General features: G+C 43.7%; 1 protein-coding gene and 1 pseudogene across 2 annotated transcripts in view; both read right to left on the bottom strand.

The window, feature by feature from the left end:
- The window catches only part of ABCB10 (ATP binding cassette subfamily B member 10), a 35,810-nt gene extending 21,533 nt beyond the window's left edge, over positions 1-14,277 (bottom strand). The window contains exons 1-3 of one of the 2 annotated variants that reach the window (XM_039532792.1): positions 14,117-14,277; positions 2,271-2,471; positions 1,690-1,892 (exon numbers count right to left, since the gene is read on the bottom strand). In XM_039532792.1, coding sequence (XP_039388726.1) covers positions 1,690-1,892; positions 2,271-2,433 — 366 coding nt within the window. In that variant the 5' untranslated portion in view covers positions 2,434-2,471; positions 14,117-14,277. Of the gene's footprint in view, positions 1-1,689; positions 1,893-2,270; positions 2,472-5,536; positions 5,678-14,116 lie in introns of those variants that run through there. The other variant, XM_039532791.1, reaches the window with a different exon arrangement.
- Positions 14,278-17,882: 3,605 nt separating this feature from the next.
- Positions 17,883-18,810, bottom strand: LOC120401136 (annotated as a pseudogene).
- Between the last annotated feature and the right edge of the window lie 1,228 nt (positions 18,811-20,038).

Below are 20,038 nucleotides of genomic sequence, written 5' to 3' on the forward strand. Positions count from 1 at the left end.
AAGGCTGACCCTGCTCAACGAGGCTTTGGCCCAACGCACATGACTTCACCCAGTTTTAGATCAGGCCCCTTGTGCCCTCTCCTGCTCCTACTGAAGTCAATGACAAAACTTCCATTTACAATTTCAGTGGATGCAGGCACATGCCACTTGACAGCTATATTCTGGGTAATATATGAATGGGGAAACCTAAGAAATATGGCACACGGTTCATTTTTGATCCTTCAAAAAAAGAAAAGGACAGAACACAATGAGAGTTCCTCCCCCATCTCTCTTATCATGGCTTGTCATACAGAAGCGAGTATCCACTTTGTAGCACACTCGTAACTGGCTGCAGGCACAGTTTATTACAATGGAGTACATAGAATCATAGAACTGGAAGGGACCTTGAGGGGTCATCTAGTCCAGTCCCCTGCCCTCATGGCAGGACTAGCTATCCCAATGGTCCCCAGCGTGGTGCCCACAGGCGCCATGGCACCCACCGGGGCATTTATGTGCGCCTGCCTAGTGTCCAGCAGGGGAGAGAAGCCGCTCTCTCATGCCTGCCAGGGACAGAGAACTCCGGGGCTGCAAGTTGCGGGCGCCAGTGTTCTCTGTGCCTGGCAGGCACGGGGCTGCAGCTTCTCTCCAGCTTCTCCGGGGCTGCAGGCTGCGGGCGCAGTTCTCTGTCCCCAGCAGGGGCGGGGCTGCAGCTTCTCTCCGGCTTCAAAGCCGGAGAGAAGCCGCGGCCCTGCCCCTGCCTGGGACAGAGAACTCCGGGGCTGCAGGTGCCGGTGTTCTCAGTCCCCGGCAGGTGCGTGGCTGCGGCTTAAGCCGGAGAGAAGCCGGGGCCCCGCGCCTGCTGGGGACAGAGTACTCCGGGGCTGCAGGTGCCGGTGTTCTCTGTCCCTGGCAGGCGCGGGGCTCCGGCTTCTCTCCAGCTTCTCCGGGGCTGCAGGCTGCGGGCGCCGGTGTTCTCTGTCCCCAGCAGGTGCGGGGCCGCGGCTTAAACTGGAGAGAAGCCGCGGCTCCGTGCCTGCCAGGGACAGAGAACTCTGGGGCTGCAGGCTTCATTCTATGTTAAAGTATGAATAATAAATATATTTGGACCAGCAGTTCAACAATGTTTTACTTTTTTAAAATAAATAAGATGAAAACTGTTTATGATATTTATTTTTTAAAAACTCCTTATCTTTTCTTACAGGTAGATAAAAAAAGAGTAAATTCACATGATAAGGTGAAAGAGTAATTGCTGAATAATTTAATTAATACCTTTTCCATGTAAAATTACCCTTTTTATCTTATAGATTCATATATTAGTAATATTAAATATGTTTTTCATATTATTTAATGTACAAATACAAAATAAGCCTTGAAAAATTGTTGGCGCCCGCCACACACTTCTGAAAACATGAATGTGCTACCGGCCACAAAAAGGTTGTGGACCACTGGTCCAGATCATTTTGAATTTTAATCCTATCCTCCAAAGCACCTGCAACCCCTCCCAGCTTGGTATCATCCGCAAACTTTATAAGTGTAAAGGGGATTGTAGATATTAAGAAAACAGGGGAATAAATCTGCCTCGACAAAGCGCAAACAGCTTTTATAGCAGACTACAGAACCTTCACACACACAGCCATTACTGGATAGCAAGTTATACAGCCTTGAACCTGCTGTGAGCAGTGAGGGAGAGGCAGAAGATGACAGACATACCATCATTCCAACCCCAACTGATGCCTGAGCTCCTGCTCTTAGTCCATCAGAAAGGTTTTCGGTCACGGAATGGCCCAACAGTGCTGTGTCTGAAGACAAGCGGTTAATCAGTTCTCCTGTGCTGGTTTTGTCAAAAAACCCAACTTCTTGCTTCAGAATAGAAGAGAACATAGTTGCTCTCAGTCGTTTCACAATTCTTTGTCCTATAAGGAGCAAAAAGGATGACTATTTCCAGCAAAGCATGACATACCAAAACTTTACATACAGAAATAGCCACAAACACACACACACAGACCAGTTACTGACTTCATACAAGGTTCTGCAACACAGAAGTCATGCTACAATGTTATTAAATGCTGGAATTGATACAAAATGAGTTTTAAGCTCTCTCTCATCAAATAAAGATGATTAACAACTCTCTTGGAAGGGGTAAAACACACACATCCTATGTGATAAAGTACACTGACGGTTATGTCAGAGAAGATCTCAGCTAGCTTCAGGGACTTCTTTCAGACCATTATACAATACTTTGTTTCTATGGCAAAAAGGGAGACAGTCTCCTGACCCCATTTTGTTTTTACCTGCAGTCTGCATGAGGTAGACACGAATAGCATTAGCAGCAGCACCACACACAAAAATTCCACTTAGCAAGGCACAGAGGTTGGTCAGGCTGTCGGTGACATCTCCAGTGGGATTTGTATAAATTACATCGATAACTTTCCCCAGGAAGAAAGGGGCTGACATGGTGATGACACTGGAAACTGTCAGAAAGCCAACAGCAGCTGGAAACAAAACAAAAAAGTCACTCAGTTTGTGTAAACTTTAATAGTACCTATAAACTGTCCTTTACTTTCTATTAATACTTGAGTTCTCCAGAACTGTATTTCAGGGCTCTATTTTGGCTCTTAATCTTGAATAGAATGCTGTAAAATCAATTTTACACTGCTTATTAAATGCACCAGCCTCAACAAAACTGTATGCAGGAAGGTGTGGCAGAGCCTATTTCAAAAAAGTGTCTCTCACAAACAGATGCTTTGGAAGGGGGGAAAAAAAGCATCTTGTCTAATACAGAAGATTCCTGATGTATTTTCAACAGGCAGAATAACATACAGCTCCCTCTTGCAGACAAAGCTTGTGTGTCTTGGTGGTTTAGTCAAACAGAATCCATAACCCAGAACGTAGTAGAACAAAAAGATATATGCATTCTTGAAAGAACACTCAGTGAGTGGAAAAATGATCTTGTCAGAGCAGCATCTGCAGCCACCCTATTACTACATCAACCGCCTTTTATAACACTCTGGTGGTTGTGTGCTGCTTTCTTTCTCATGAGCACCTAAGAGAATTAGTCTGGGCTCAAACTTTCCCCTCCAATTGGATGGCACCTTATTTTGCAAGGGAAATTATGGCAGGTACAGGGAGGAACAAAAACCACAATGGCTCCTTTTTTGGATCTTGAAAGGTCTGTACTGCCCAACATGGAAGAACTGGAATGTTTATGAGACGGAGAGTGTTTCTCAATTTGAGGTGAGGTCTTCACTGCCTCGGGCCCTCTCTATGCTAGGGAAGTTCTAGACAAGTTTTTCACTAACACCAACCCTATTTTAGCAAGCCCAGTGGCTGCTGACACCTTTTTCAGCATAATGCAGATTAGACTTGCTACCAGCTAGGTTAAATAACAGTGGTGGAAATAGTCAGCAGCCAGTAGCCTAATTATGCTAGGGCTTCCAGTGTTATTTTTTCAAAAGTTTTTGTAGAGTAGACAAGGAACTGAAATGCAGGTCTACAAACTCTTCAAAGCACTCTCCTCTATCCAGCAGTATAATTTGTCTTGCTTGGGTTCAGCTTCAATCAGCTATTCCTCATTCATCGTTGGTGCAGGTTTTGTTATAATTCTTTGTTAGTTTACTTTGATACTAGTAAAGTAAATATTACCAGCGTAGTAAACTACTGATTACTGAACTATTCCATTTATTTAAATACTAGACACAATGGGTTAATACTTCTAAACATTGTCTTGGTGAAAAACCTAGTAATCCATGTTACAGTAACTCCTCAAGTAAAATTGTCCTGGTTAACGTTGTTACGTTGCTGATCAATTAGGGAACATGCTCATTTAAAGTTGTGTAATGCTCCCTTCTAACGTCCTTTGGCAGCCGCCTGCTTTGTCTACTGCTTGCAAGAAGAGCAGCCCGTTAGCAGCTAGCTGGTGGGGGCTTGGAACCAGGTTGGACCAGCAGCCCCCCTATCAGCTGCCCCTATCAGCTCCCCGCTTCCCTAAGTTCCCTGTGCAGCAGCTGCCCAGCAGGCTAGCAATTGCAGCTGTCCCTCCCCCCACTGCCATGTGCTGCTCCTGCCCTCTGCCTTGGAGCTGCTCCCCGAGACTCCTGCTTGCTGTGCAGGGGAGAGGGAAGGAAGAGGGGAGCTAATGTCAGAGTGTCCCCCTCGCCCCTGCTCCTGCACTCTGCCTTCCATAGAGCAGGGGGGACACACCAGGGCTCAGGACAGAGGGAGCTTGCAGCTGCTGCAGTCTCAGCAAGTTGATCTAATTAACAAGGCAGTGCACTTAAAGGGGAAATGTGCATACTATTCCTACTGCCTTGTAGCATGAGAGAGTTAACCCTTGAAGGCTCAGCCAATTGCTAGTTCATCATTTAGCAGTAAGGGAAATATCCCACCCTCTGACTCCTCCACCTCAACCAAGTTTCACAATCATCACTGTGTACCAGTATTAAATTGTTTGTTTAAAACGCGCGCGCGCGTGTGTGTGTGTGTGTGTGTGTGTGTGTGTGTGGTCGGTCCCTGGAACCTAACCCCCTCATTTACATTAATTCTTATGAGGAAACTGGATTCACTTAACATCGTTTCGCTTAAAGACGCATTTTTCAGGAACATAACTACAACGTTAAGTGAGGAGTTACTGTATTACTAATCCCTTTTGCCTTCATAAATATGTTGAGAAGCTAGCAAAGAGACATCTTCAGACATTTGTCCAACATCAGTAGCCTCGATCCTAGGGTCAGGTTTCAGGCCAGAATCTGGAACAGTATTAGTATTGATGGCTGCTCTCTTTCTTTCCATGGAAAAAGGGAAAAGATCTATACTCATACTCTTTGACTTCCCCACAGCAGTCAGTACAGTCAATCACAGATACTGTTATCCTGTCTCAGAGAAGTGGCAGGGGTCCAAAAAGCACACTATGAAACTGATTGAGTTCTTCCTCACAGGACATATCCAGAGGGTAGCAATTGTGTCATTGGTTCCTTTACCTGCAGGGCTGGCTCCAGGCACCAGCTGAGCAAGCTGGTGCTTGGGGCGGCAGATTCTAGGGGGCAGCATTCCAACCAATCCTAGGGTGGCACTGACGCTTTTTGTTTGTTTGTTTGCTGCTCTGGCCGCCCTGCTTTGCCATTCCAGGTGCACCGTTTTTTGTTCCCCCCACCCTGTTTTGCCGCTCTGGCTGCGCCGTGTTTTCTTTTTCTTCACCTGCTTTGCCGCTCCAGCGCCCTGTTGCCCCCCACCCCCTTTACCGCTCCAGCTCCACCGTGGTTTTATGTTGTTGTTTTGCTTTTTCCCCTGCTTTGCTGCTACAGCTGTGCTGCAGTTCCCCCCTCTCCCCCTTTGCCCCCTGCTTTGCTGCTACAGCTGTGCTGCAGTTCCCCCCTCTCCCCCTTTGCCATTCCAGCCCCGCCTTTTTTTGTCCCCCCCACCCCGCTTTGCCGCTGTGGCCCCGCTGTGGTTTTGTTTTTGTTTTTCCCCAGGCTTTGCCGCTCTGGTGGCCCCTCCCCCCTCCCCCGTTTTTTTTTTTTGCACTTGGGGCAGCAAAAGAGCCAGAGCCGGCCCTGTTTACCTGTGGCGTACTACAGGGATCTACACAATAGCATTTGCTAGTAGAAGTAGTGAAACTTTATGGGCTCAGATGCCAACAATATGCAGATGACTCCGTGCTGTTGTTCAGCCTATAACACCAGACATTCACGTGCTCCAAAGTCTGGCAGAGAGATCAGAATATGACATGATACAAACAAAATATATGAAGGGTTACAAGTAAATTAGGCATTTATGGTATGTCATTTTAGTAGTAAGAGGTGTTAATAATAGGTATAGAATTTATTTCAAACACATTTGTTTTTTAAATGTCAATTATGTTTCCTTAATTAAGATATAAGCTAGTCTATCTCAACAATAAAAATGCAGTGAGTTTCCAAATACCAACATTGGGACTGAAATAAGAAACCTTCAAGTGTACAGTATCATATGAAGTACTACTTTATCCCCATTTTATTTTAACCATTAAATGTTTCAAATGGGTATAATGCAAATATGAACTTGAATAAACACACACATAATTCACATAAATCTAATTGTTATCCACTATCTCCCTAACTTATTCAAACCTATTGGTGTGACAAAAGCATCTCCCCGGAGAAAGCTGAGTATATTAATTTTTAAACAATCAGCGAATTGCAAGTAAGATCAATGACTTAGACAATGCACTTTTCCATTACCACAATTTTCTTTTTAAAGGATCACTACCACCTTAAATCACACTGCTGATTGAATTACTAACAAAGCTATAAAGTTTTAAAAAGTAATACCAACAAAACACTGTAGCAAAAAAACAAAAAACACCATGCTAAAAAAAAAAAGTTTTTAAACTAATCTGGTTTATTTGATAGCACTTTCTATATAGGTGAACTGTTTCACCTCTGTAATTATATAAACAGGGGGAACTGATTGGTTGGATTGTACTCACAGCAATAGGGGAGAAAGATGTTTTAAAAGAGAACATGATTTTAAAATGACAAATCATGCCACCAGTGAATTTAGGTTAAGGTGCAGTCATATTGACCAACATTTTCAAATTAATTTCAGGGAGATTTAGAGTGAGGCGGGTCCTGAACACAGGGGGCACGATGCAGAAGAGGAAGGGAAGTGACCCCATCCAGAAATCACAAACTACTGAACAAACATATACTAGATTAATTTTTTAACAAGATTAATGATACAGAGTGTAAGTCTGAAAAATTAACATGGATAAATTGGTAATAATACTGTTCCTTAACTTTAAGGTTTTTTTTTCCAAAAAAGTATGTTTTTATAGGGTTTGAAATTTCCTAATCAAAGGTATAAAACCAACCACCTACTGCAATTTTATGCAGCTTTTTAGAAGAATGAAAAAGTATCATTTGCCACAACTGAAGTGTAAATAAGATAATTATTAGCACGAACCAGGAAGTGGTGATAGCAATATTTTTATAGTCACTTACGAATAGGGTCCTACCAAATTCACAGTCTATTTTGGTCAATTTCACAGTCATAGGATTTTAAAAATAACAAATGTAATTATTTCAGCTATTTAAATCTTTAATTTCAGTGTTGTAATTGTAGGGGTCCTGACCCATAAAGGAGTCAGGGGAAGGGGGGAGGAGTTGCAAGGTTATTGTATGGGGAGGGGAGCTGTGATACTGCTACCCTTACTTCTGCACCGCTGCTGGCGGTGGCACTGCCTTCAGAGCTGGCAGATGGAGTGCAGCGGCTACTGGCCAGGAGCCCAGCTCTGAAGGCAGAGACGCCAACAGCAGCAGTGCAAAAGTAAAGGTGGCATGGTATGATATTGCCACCCTTACTTCTGTACGGCTGCCTGCAGAGTTGGGCCCTCAGTCAGCAGCCGACAGTCTCCAGCCACCCAGCTCTAAAGGCAGCAGTGCAGAAATAAGGGTGACATGGTATGGTATTGCCCTTACTTCAGCGCTGCTGATAGCAGGGTGCTGTCTTCAAAGCTGGGCGCCGGGCTAACAGACGTCGCTCTCCGGCCGCCCAGTTCTGAAGGCAGCGCAGAAGTAAGGGTGGCAATACTACGACCGCCCTAAAATAACCTTTTGACCCCCCTGCAACTCCCTTTCGGGTCAGGACCCCCAATTTGAGAAATGCTGGTTTCCCCCATGAAATCTGTATAGTATACAGTAAAAGCACACAAAAGACCGGATTTCATGGTCTGTGACGCATTTTTCATGGCCCTGAATTTGGTAGGGCCCTACTTATGAAGAAGTGATTATGGTGAATGAGCACACAATTCCAAAACATTACTCACTTGCAGAAGAGCCTGGTGGGGAAACACTTGTCTTTTACTCTGAGCAAATAAGCACTGAGTATTTATAGGAAAGAGACACTCTACCAATGGAAAGCAAGAACAAGATACCTCTAGTTTTGCATGCAGGTCAGGAATGGAACTACAAGTAATTAGAGTGTAGGATTGGACAAAGCACAGCAGACAAATGAGATGGGAAAAGGGCAGGAGGAAAACCAGAAGAAACTAAAGTAAAAGACAAATGCTAGTGACCTAGAATGCAATGTAAGATCAAGCATAATATCAGTTTAATAATGAATACATCCTCTCTCTCCAGGAGCTGGACTTGATCTCATACATCTTTTCTATTTTTAACTCCTGTGATCTTGATCTCATATTTTCTATTTTTAACTTCTGTGATCAAGGTGCCATCCTAGACAGCCAAAGGCACCATTTGCTGATCTCATGCAATCAGGTAAACACAGGAGTCCTGAAGCTATCTTCTTTATAGTAGTCACCCTCCTTAATATTTGGAGACATTACAGAATTAAGAACCCTGTAACTTCATTGTACAAAACAATCAGGGTAGATTTGATTTAAATCACTAGTCAGGAAGACTCGATTTAATCATGGATTTCTACATTAAAGTGCATAATTGTTGGTTGTTATAACCTTAATACATATTCTTCACAACTCCGAGATGGATGTAGGTTTCATTTTTAGAAAGTACACACAATACATTTTTAAGTCATTTATTTTGAAAACTTGTCAGATTAGTTTTACCAGAAAAAGAATGAATGTTTGGTTATTTCATTTACCAAAGGTAATTGAAGCAGATATTTATGAAGTCATTGGGAGGTGAACTATCTCCAATTCAACAAGTTAATCATTAATATTTGGAGGATTTTCTTGCCATGCTGTATTAGGAAGAGAACATCACCAGACAGATATTTAAATTGTTTTATTTAACTAAAACAACAACATTATGTATTCTGGATTTTCTTCTTCAACAAACGTAATATTTTCACAAAACAAGCATATGAATTTTTGAATTTAGTTAAACATTCAAGTTGTTTAAAATCAGGTTTTTATTAAAATTGTTTTTAACTAAAATAGTTAAATTAAATATTTAAATAAAATTAATTAAATCGACTATGTCAGCCAAGTCAACATGAGAAACTTAAAATACTGGCTTCTTCAGCTAACTCAGTTGTCTTCACCTTCATTTTCCTGTTTGTTCATAATCTGGAAAAGAAAAACAAGCTTTCCTGCTTTTTCAGGTCCCAAACGATTTCTCAATTTGGAATGAATTAGTCCAAAAGGAAGAAAATATTCTTTCTACACCAGCAGAAGAAGCTACTGCTGTTAAAGTGAGATTCTCACTTCAACAGTCTCTGAATCCAAGTGCTTAAGTGAATTCCACCAGTTCACTGCTGTGACTTTCTTTAAAACATCAGCAGCAAACATATATTTCTTGAATGGTTCTTATTCCCAAACTAGGTCTCTTTTACAGCCTGCTGCCATTATAGGTTTTCCCTTCTAGTGAGAGAATGGTATGGTAGATCTCAAATCAATGAAGGCTACACTCAAAAAAGACCTCAAGACTTCTGGAATATGCTGCTCAAACAGTTTCACTTTGGTTTCTACTGCTTGTCCCTCCCTTCTCACATTTATCTCCAGACTTCTTCTCCTTATCCAGATCTATTCCACCCCCAACAATCTTCTATTCATTGAACTTTCTGAAACTTTGCATTTTTAGAGAGAGGTAAGGGATTGACTCTCTGTATACAAATTTGCAGAGGGACAATAGGGTTGAGGTCTGTTATTTCTCACCTCTCTATATTATTTATTTATTTTAAAACATTTTTGTTGTTAACAAGCATGTTATCTCTGGAGACACAAATCCACAGTTTGAGAACTGCAAAACTAAGCATCTCTGATGGTATCTTCTAGACTGAGCACTGAGTGCCATTGGGTAGATAGAAAGATTAACCTAAATCATCTATATAGAAGCCCCTGGAACCCCATAAGATTGGGTCCCTAATCCATGAACTATTGAAATCATTTACAAAAAACTTTTCTTAAACATTACATGAATATATTGTCTCATACTATAGAATTAGAATTTATAATCCCAATTCCATTATGAGATATCTTTGAGCTATAATGTATCTTAATTAAAACTCTCTTTAGAAAGGTTTTTTCTCATAAAGCATTTTATCAAAAAAACCTATTTAAATCACAAAAATCCTATTTTTTTAATATTTTTTTTAAATCATTGATTTTTATCCAGCCTGAAAACAACAGAGTAACTATGGAGTAAATTCTCAACATGGCATGTAATCATATTTTTCATTAACATTAATGAAAATACGATTAAAACTCGTGTTCTGTGTTTAAAAAATATTCCCAAATGACTAAACTACAAAGTTTAGTGGTTGAAGCGATGGTGCTGCACCTGAGAGGTGTCACTATTGTTATGTGTATGAAAGGAATTTTGAGGAGTCTAACTTTTATTAAACAAAACTGTACATACAAACTTTTTAATAGACACTAAAACATTTGTTTGCCATTTGTATCAGCTAAGAACACTGAAGAGATTAACCAGCATTTTATATCCACAGTGTGTTTCGTACAGTGAAAGTGTTACCAAACAGTAAGCCTCTGTCTTCTCACAAAAAAACACTCTCAGATAAAAGTAAAAGTACTACCAAGGAGTACTTGAGGGTCAATTTCCCAACCCACAGTAGTAACAAGATAGTTGCAAACCCTGGTTGGTTTTTATTTAAAAAAAATGTAAGTTATGAACAAAAAAGAAAAAACAGCACAGGAAATTTTCCCCTTACAGACGCATCTACAACAGTATTTGCTACTTCTACTGTAATTAAATGCCTGCGGGAGTTTTCATTATTAATGTTTTTCAGGTGTTTATAACTTGGCAAGTGCTAATCAGGGAACTTCTGTTTGCGGGAAGCAGCACGGGCTGAGAGATGTGCTGGCTGCCTATCCCGCAGCCCCCATTGGCCTGGGACAGCTAGTGGGAGCTGCGATTGGCCGAACCTGCGGACGCGACAGGCAAACAAACCGACCTGTCCTACCACGGGTTTTCCCTGATGGGCCGCGTGGCAAAGGTTGCTGATCCCTGAACTAAATGTTGGCATTGGAAAGGCTGCCACCACTTTTAGCAGACTAACTAAAAGACCATGGAACAACCCAAAACTTACCATTAAAACCAAAACGCTAGTGTATTAAGCTTGCATCCTCAGCACTCTCATGTATGGGGAAACATGGACAACTTATACTCATCAGGAGAAAAGGTTGAACAGTTTCCACCTACGCTGTTTATGCCACATATTCAACACCAAATGGCAAGATTAAGTCACCAACACAGAGGTTCTTCAAAGGGCAAATTTACCAAGTGTTTCAGCTCTGCTCAAGCAAAGACGACTGTGCTGGCTGGGCCATCTGAGTAGGTTGGAAGATGGATGCATACCCAAGGACATACTATATGGGGAGCTATCAGAGGGAACAAGATCAACAGGATGTCCCAAGCTTCACTATAAAGGCACATGCAAGCGAGATATGAAGTAATTTGTAATCTATCTTAATCAATGGGAAACCTTGGCAAGTGATCATAACAAGTGGTGCCATCATCTCCATTAGGGCATCAAAGTCCATGACAGAAGCTGGCTCCTACAGCTTGAAAAGAAAAGAGCCTGTAGGAAGCAAGCGGCTCCCAACCAAGACACACATATTTGCAGTAACTGCCAAAGATCATGCAAATCTTGGACTGGACTATTTAGTCACAGGAGACATTGCAAACCATCTACATCACAGGCTGCAATTCCCACGGTCTCTCACAGACGAAAGGATGCCAACTGCTTATAACTTGGCAGTAAAAAAAAAAAAAATTGCTTCAGGCCAAAATCTGGCATTAAAGATGTCAGTTGGGAAGAGGTTAACAAAAAGGAAAAAAAAAAAGAAAATCAAACCTAAATGTTCAGCAAATCAACTTCCTTCAAGGCCTCCAAACAGCAACATAGCAGAACGTCAGTGATTGCATTAGCTACTTGGATCACAGAAGCCCCCACAATAGATTTGCCCACTCCAAATTGATTCCCGGCTGACCGGTAGCAGTCAGGCGTTGCAAGCTTCCACAGGGCTATTGCCACTCACTTCTCAACTGTCAGGGCAGCTCTCATCTTGGTATTCCTGCGCTTCAGGGCGGGGGAAAGCAACTCACAAAGTTCCAGGAAAGTGGCTTTATGCATGCAAAATTTTCGCAGCCACTGGGAATCATCCCAGACCTGCAACACTATGCGGTCCCACCAGTCTGTGCTATTTTGCCGGGCCCAGAATTGGCATTCCACTGTATCAACCTGCCCCACTGCTGCCATGATGTCCCAATTGCCACATCCCATGCTTTCAGGAACGTCCATGTCCATGTCCTCCTCACAATCGTCCTCGTGCTGGCATCTCCTAGCCAGGTTCTGCACATATTGCAGGATAATGCGCGAGGGGTTTACAATGCTCATAGCAGCAGTGGTGAGCTGAGCAGGCTCCATGCTTTCCGTGCTATGGCGTCTGCATGGATAACCCAGGAAAAAAGGTGCGAAACGACTGTCTGCCATTGCTTTCATGGAGGGAGGGAGGGAGGGAGAGAGACTGATGACATGTACCTAAAACCACCCGCGACAACATTTTGCCCCATCAGGCACTGAGAGCTTAACCCAGAATTCCAATGGGCAGCAGAGACTGGGGAAACTATAGGATAGCTACCCACAGTGCACCGCTTCGTGAGTCGATGCTAATCATGGTATTGAGGATGCACTCCGCCGACTTAATGCACTTAGAGGGGTCATACACAATCGACTGTATAAAATCGCTTTCTAAAGATCCTGTGGCACCTTATAGACTAACAGACGTATTGGAGCATGAGCTTTCGTAGGTGAATACCCACTTCGTCGGATGCATCCGTCGACGGATGCATCCGATGAAGTGGGTATTCACCCATGAAAGCTCCAATACGTCTGTTAGTCTATAAGGTGCCACAGGACTCTTTGCCACTTTTACAGATCCAGACTAACATGGCTACTCCTCTGATACTTTCTAAAGATCAACTTCTATAAAATCGACCTAATTTCATAATGTAGACATACCCTGAGTCATCTTGTTATTCCCTACCTCCAGTGAGAGGTAGTTTTCTTTGTCTGGGTGCCAGCTCGTTACACTACCAGCCTTTCAGTCACTCAAGCACTCTCTTTTGGACTTTGTCAGCCCTAACTTCGCCTTTCAGGTTAATAGGTGCACTCCAATCCCCGAGTCCCTTTGAGTTGTTCCCCTGTGATATCGAGCCTGAAATTGCCTACTCACAGAAATCACAGAGCCTCTGCACCCAAAAGTGCAGTGTACCCCAGTTTACCCGTTTTACCTTAAAGCACTGCCCCTTTAAACCATATAACACTTGTAAGCACTTATAATAAAACAAAAGAGTTTATTTAAGAATGAGGATTTAACTAGAAACAAGAATGATGGAAATAAAAGATTACAATATAAAACAAAACCATAATGCGAACCTGGGCCTACACTTATCAAGAGTTATCTTTCTTATCTCATAAAGTAGGTTCCTCCTTTCCCCTCAAAGTTCAGTCTGTTTGCAGAGTTGGCTGATGTCCTAAACACCAGGATCCAAACATTTATGAAAGCAGCCCTGTTTCACAAGGGGTTTCCTCAGTGAAAGGATACAGAGTGCTACTCCCTCCTCTGTTATACTGAAAGCAGCCTTTTGTTTCTATTTGCAGACAGGGCAAACCCCAGTCCTGTTGTAATGTTTCTTATTTACCTTTAAGGCATTTCAGTTGTTTGCCATTGCCTCTGATGGTGTCCCATTCAAAGTCTTACCATTGTGCAAAGCTAAACAATTGAGCCTTGCATTGCATCACCAGCCAGGTTAGTCAGGGTGACAAATCCCCCTTGCCCAAAAGGGCCATTACCGAGACATATTATCCCCTGCTGACTAATTTCTACTCCAAGTCTATAAAGCAGACTTTTAAGGTAAATACATTATTCCTTCAATATTACCCAAGCACACAGCTCACAAAGAGTCTCACTCTCGACAGGCTACCTCCCTTCCACCTTCCTCTTTGTGAGTAAGTGCCCTGTAAGACACATGTTGGGTGCAATGAGTTTGTCAGGTCTGCGGTGACAGCTGTTTGTGAAGATGGGGGGCCCTTTGCCAAGGGGTGCTGGTGTCACAGTGAGCTTGGGGTGGCTGACAGTATGGGGCAGCAGGGCGCTGGGGCAGGTAACAGCCACTGGGCTGGGGGGCAGGCGGTGCCGGGAGGGGGCAGGGGCAGGTACCTGTCAGTCTCCAGCGCTCCTGCCGCGCCAGGGCCAGCAGCCTCTTCACCTCGTCTCTCCCGCTTCCCCGGGGCCCGCTCCTCCTCTCCGGCTCCCCGGTCGCCGCCGCCGCCGCCGCCCGGGAGGACGCGGAGCGGGGGGCGCCGCCGCAGAGGAGACGCAAGGGGCCGGGCTCAGCTGGGGCCCCCCACCTGCCAGCCGAGAGCAGCAGGAACCAGGCGCCGCTCGGGGGCAGCTGGGTGGCCTGAGCCCAGGGCAGCGGCAGCCTCCGCGGCAGCAGGGGCAGGTGGGGAGCGTAGCCCGCCATGGGGCAGGGGAGGCCGCGCCGGCGGCGGTGCTGCTGCTGCTGCTGTTTCCCGGCTCTGCCGCGCGGCGCAGGAGAAGGAGGCGCCTACAGCCGCGGCCCCCCGCCGCCCATGGAGCCGGAGCGCAGGTCCTGGGGCCCGGCCCCGCCTGTGGCCCGCTGATAAGGGCCGGGCTGCGGCTTCCTGCTCATCGCCGCAACGCCAGCCCAGGAGCCAACCCAGCGCCCCCTGCTGCCGCTGCCCCTGCCCGGCTCACCACGGCGGCGGAGGCGGGAGCGTGTAATATGGTTCAAATACACCCCAGGGGCAAACTCCTCCCCGTACCGGGTGGGGTTGCTGCGCCCCCTGCCTCGTCCTGGCCCTTATTCGCCAATCTCCTCTCAGCGCCGCATCACTTTCACGGGCTCCTTATTATCTAGCCTTCCAGCCAGCTGCCTTCCTGGGGGAGAAAGGAGAGGGAAGGTCACGGCTCAGCAGCATGCACCGCGGGGCACGACTCATTCTGGCGTCGCAGGTGGAGACACAGGTTACCGACACTTCCTTCTTTGCTCCAGTCGCGGAGGAGCCAGCAGAGCCCACGGGCACGTTCGGGGCCCCCAGGAGGAAGCCCAGCAGCGCTGGAACTCACCCTCATGTTTTGATTATCTGCCCAGTCTACTGCGAGCCGTTGTGACAGTTCACATGGGCAGAATTTGTAATCTCAGCCTTGTTGAGGAGAGCTCTGTGGCCTGAAGAGCTGACAACTTAAGTTCCACCATCTTCCTGGCCCCTCACCCAGACTACATACCTAATAATAATAATAATAATAATAAACACCACTTAACACTTACATGGCACTTGCCATCCTCAGACCTCAAATCACATTCCAAAAGTAGCTATGGGTTATTATCCCCATTTTCAAGATGGAAAACTGAGGCACAGTGAGAAGAATCATCTTTCTCGGGGTTGCATAGTAAATCAGCAGCAGAGCTGGCAATCAAACATAGACGTTTTAGTTCCCCCCTCCAGTAGCCCTGACTGCTCCTACCAGTAAAGGCTCCAGGATCAGACTCAAAGGCCATAAACTGGCATGAGTGTTTAAGTCAAATAAATTCCCCGCTAAAATCAGTGATGAGATTTGCTTTAAAACATATGGCAACGTGTAACAGCAGTTCTTGAACAGTGGCCTGAGAAACACCTCTGATCCACTGCATCCTCTTTGGTGGCCCACAAAATGTTTTGAGAACTAAGCTGTACTGGCAAATTGGGAGGTCTCTGTGGAGATCACTATTCTACACTGGTCCAAAGAGAGAAATGGAGAACTACAAGTGCTTACTACTGTACTATCTACATTTCTGATCTTGTATTCCTTACATACTCAAAACTCTAAATGATTTCTGAGAGTTTAGGTACATAGTTCTGAGTGCTTTTCAGGCCAGGGTCAGGTTCCCCCAGCTGAAATCTTTAGGTTGCAAAAACAACCTGGAAAATATTACATCCAAACAAAATCCTGGAATTGTAATTATTTTCACAGCACCCAAAAGTGTTCTAGACACTTTATAGAACAAGTAGAAAACAAACTCCCTGGCTCAAGGAGCTTAAAATATAATTTTAGAATGGCACATAGTGAGGGTAACAAAGATGAGGGGGATAATGACATGGGGCAGTTCCTAAATCTTTATGGTTCTCTTAGTAAAGTATCCAGGGGTTGTCTCCCAGCTGCGTTTGTACAACTTCAAGCACAAGGGGTCCTCAATCACAAATTATGCCATTGGACACTGCCATAGTATAAATTTTTACTATTACCACAGATTGTTCTTATGTAGAGTGAGTGTGTGTGAGAGGAAGAGAGATTCAGCCCACTTCTTGTAGGCAACTCCTTGTTTTTTATTGATGAGATCTAAAACCAAATACTCAAATACCTGTTAGTACTAAGTTCTTGTTTGTTTTTTTAAACAAGCTAGGTCTGGGGTCTAAACTACCTGAGTTTTCTTTTCATGCTAGGACAGAATGGGGCAGAACCTACCTGAGAGAGGAAGACAAGTTGTGCACGTGTGCAGTAGAGACATACGAGACTAATTTCACATCACTCTCTGGTTAAGAGTGTCACTGGGATATTTCTCATGCTCCTCCTTGCCAGGGATGCCACAGAGACGCAACCAATTGATCAGATGAGGAGCAAACTATCCCTAGGCGAAAGATGAACAGAAGTTGGTGCTTCTGTCCCCGTTGCGTTTAAATGAACAGAACTGAGAGTATGGTTTGTATCTCTCCTTGAATAATGCCGTGTAACCAGCTCTCTTCCTCTATTTCTGGCAGCTGTTTTCCAAGTGTGGTTCCCAAAACATTAGCTAGCAGCAGGAAGAAGGTAATGAAAAATCTTTAACTGGAATAATGTAAACTGCAAAGCATTATCCAGACCTGCCCTAATTCTTATTGCTTCCTTAGGGGTCGAAGCAGACTCCCTCACTGGGAATTAATTTGGCAACAATATTTTACAGTCTGTCCTTTCATGGGGATGTAGATAGATAAATTGTGCTGTATGTTACTCTCCCCTGTGGAAAAAGGATGATATTTGTGTATGCTTGTTTCCATGAGGCATTTGTATTCTCACTAGAGTGGGATTGAAATTTTGTGCTTAAAAAGTTCCTTTCCTCCCACGTGACTTTTTAAAAATATATTTTTAATATAAAAATTGCCAGTATTATCAACATTTTCCAGGAATGGTGATTTTTACTGTACTTTTTTTTTTTACCGCCCGCCCCGTTTCCTGGGAACCCAATAGATACTCCTAGAGCTGAGCATGTTCCTGATGTCATCAACATACAGGGTCATATACACAGAATTAGGTTACCTTCTCCTCCATTAGATACACAGGGAACACTGCATGTTTCCCAAGTGGTTAGGAGAACAATATTCCTACCCTTTCAAACTTCTCAGAATAGATAAAACACCATACTTTTTTTAAAAAGACAATTCAAATTACATTTTAAAGAGAATTTAGAGTTTGTGAAAGAAGCCCCGTTGATAACTCTGACTAAGCCCACCTTAATTTCGAGAACAGGGACAGGATAGGCAGCAGCAGTAAAAGTTTCTCTACTCTGCCCTGCTCTGCCATTATGCCTCAAGCCTAACCCTTAGGGACCATCACTTTCCTCACCCAATCCTTGGCTTTTCTCCTCATTCTGCGGAGAAGGGTGTCAGTTCTGACAGTGATTTTGGTTACGTGATTTTGGAGACTTTTCCTCTAAGGTCTGGACTGAAGTAATCAACTCATTTAAACAGGCCATCAAACAAACAGCTTTCAGTGTTTACCACATTGGGACTCTTGAATCAGTGACCTAGATGTGAAAGACTAATCCCATGACCCCAACTTGACTTTTAAAAAACATGAAGAAAGCTTCCCTGAGTTAATTTTTTTTATATCTATATATATTCCCAGCTTTTAGATGGTCATTGACACAGAGCCTTCAGGGTGTAGTTCAGATGTGCTTGTCAAACAGGTACTCCCCCATGCCATCCTGGGACACTCCCAGGTGCTTCAGCTTCCTGAAGTAATCTCCCTACTACTTGCTGGCCTTCACTTGTTCATCCAGGCATTTAAACTCCAGGAAATCACACAGATGGGAGGTAATTTTTCTCTGAAGTCAGTTCATGCAAGTCCAGTAGGGCCTGGTTCATAGTCTTCTCCAATGGCAGGGCCTCCAGCCTGCTCCCCCACTCATACTGCTCTGACTTCTTGCACCCCCCTTGCATGTTCTGCTATGTCAAGAACTTCTCTGCATGCTCCCTCTGGCTCATGGGACTGCTTTTTCAGGAACCTGGTCATGTGCCTGAGGAGCACATCATCACAGTCAGAGTAACAGTATATATAGAGAGAAAGATAGCTGGCATACAATGTCAGGTTCACCATATGATTTATGGCAGCCTTGCACTCTGCATGGAGTTCTAGTGTACTTAGGACTCCATTTCAGTATCTATAAGATTTAGCAGTAAAAGAGCAATAAGAATCTCTAGACCAGGCTGTGTTCAAACATTGCTGAAGCAAGAATACAACCCACCAGTGTTTCTCTGAGTAACCAGAGGGATAGAGCTTCTGATGAGGTGCAGTGTGTCAGAAAGCCCTAGAAGCACCTGTTCAGAATCTAGATATCAGGTCTAATAGGAAATAAGGAGACCCCAAAGCCATGACTGGGATGTAGAGTACTAGAAGCTTACAGAAACAGACTGGTGCTTGCCCATGCTATCTTTAGGAAAGAGCCCAACAGGCAGAATTCGTGTGTTATCATTCTGAGGGCCTTCACAGCTTTTGAATATTAAGGCCCAGAATCCAGTCTCACATGAGCTGCTGAAAGGATGTTTAGCAGCAACTGGAAGGGGTAAAGAGTGCTGCAAGAACTGAGTTTGCATGTAACAAAGTCTGACCGAGCCACTCACAATGATCAATGTGGAGCTCTCTGGGCAGGATATGAAAATGAACAAGCTGCTTAATACAGAAGAGATTAAAAAGTATGAGGGGGCATGCAAGTGAGACTGCTTAAGGAATATGATAACAATTGCATAGTTACTGCTACCTTTAAATAGATGTATTCCATCCATAGGTCTATTCAAGAAGGATTTTAACTACCATGAACTATTATTCTATTTATCTTGTTGCTGTTTATTTTGACCTGATCTAGGGATATTAATGGATTTATGTATTTAATATATTTAAAAATTGTTAAGAGTGCCCCAAACACTGGATGGGAGCTCTTTGGGGGCTTGTAAAAATCCAAACAAACTGGAACCAAGCAAGTAAATTTTAAAATGTTTAGTGGCATGTATTATCCCTGGCAGGAGGTATATGCCAAGATGTGGAGCTGCATGAGAAAGTTAGTCTATAGAGAGTAAAATAAGCAGTACAAAAGTAAAACAAAGCACACAAATGGCACAGTATGTGATCTGATACACTGTAATTTAAACTGTAATTTAAACCCACTTAGCTAAAAAATAAACCTTTACTAAAGAATGAAACTTTCACCGCAAGGTGCATAGTGTACAATAGCTGAAAAAGTGCATGCAGCTTTATCAGTGAAGCATATAGGAGAAATGCTTTTCACGCAGTTCAGGCATTGATGCATGCAACTTCCTCTGAAAATGTGTGATTTGATATCTTGATAATACTTTGTCAGTAAATAATGTCACTTACTCTGTTAAGTATGTAATTTGATCCCTATTAGCAAGAGAACTCAATCACTATGAACACAAACAGAGTTTCAGATAAGTAGGGTCCTCTTTACTCTCACATTTCCTGAATTTGCTGCAGCAAACTCTGTGCTGGAGAATTAGAAATTTGCATGTCTCTTCCTTGAGGGAATGTTGAAGAGGGGTGATTAACTTTTAACCATTAAGAAATACCTGTTCCAATTAATGTACTCGGTGGCTAGGTGATCTGGTGCCAGAATTGGAATTTGTGTGCCATCTATCACCCATCCGCAGTTAGGGAAGCCCATTTGTGCAAAGCCATCCACAATGTCATGCACATTGCCCAGAATCACGGTCTTTCAGAGCATAATGTGATTAATGGGCCTGCACATTTCTGTCAACATAAGTCCAACTGTCGACTTTCCCACTCCAAACTGGTTAGTCACCAATCGGT

Source organism: Mauremys reevesii, linkage group 3 (assembly GCF_016161935.1).
Source record: "Mauremys reevesii isolate NIE-2019 linkage group 3, ASM1616193v1, whole genome shotgun sequence".
NCBI lineage: Eukaryota > Metazoa > Chordata > Testudines > Geoemydidae > Mauremys > Mauremys reevesii.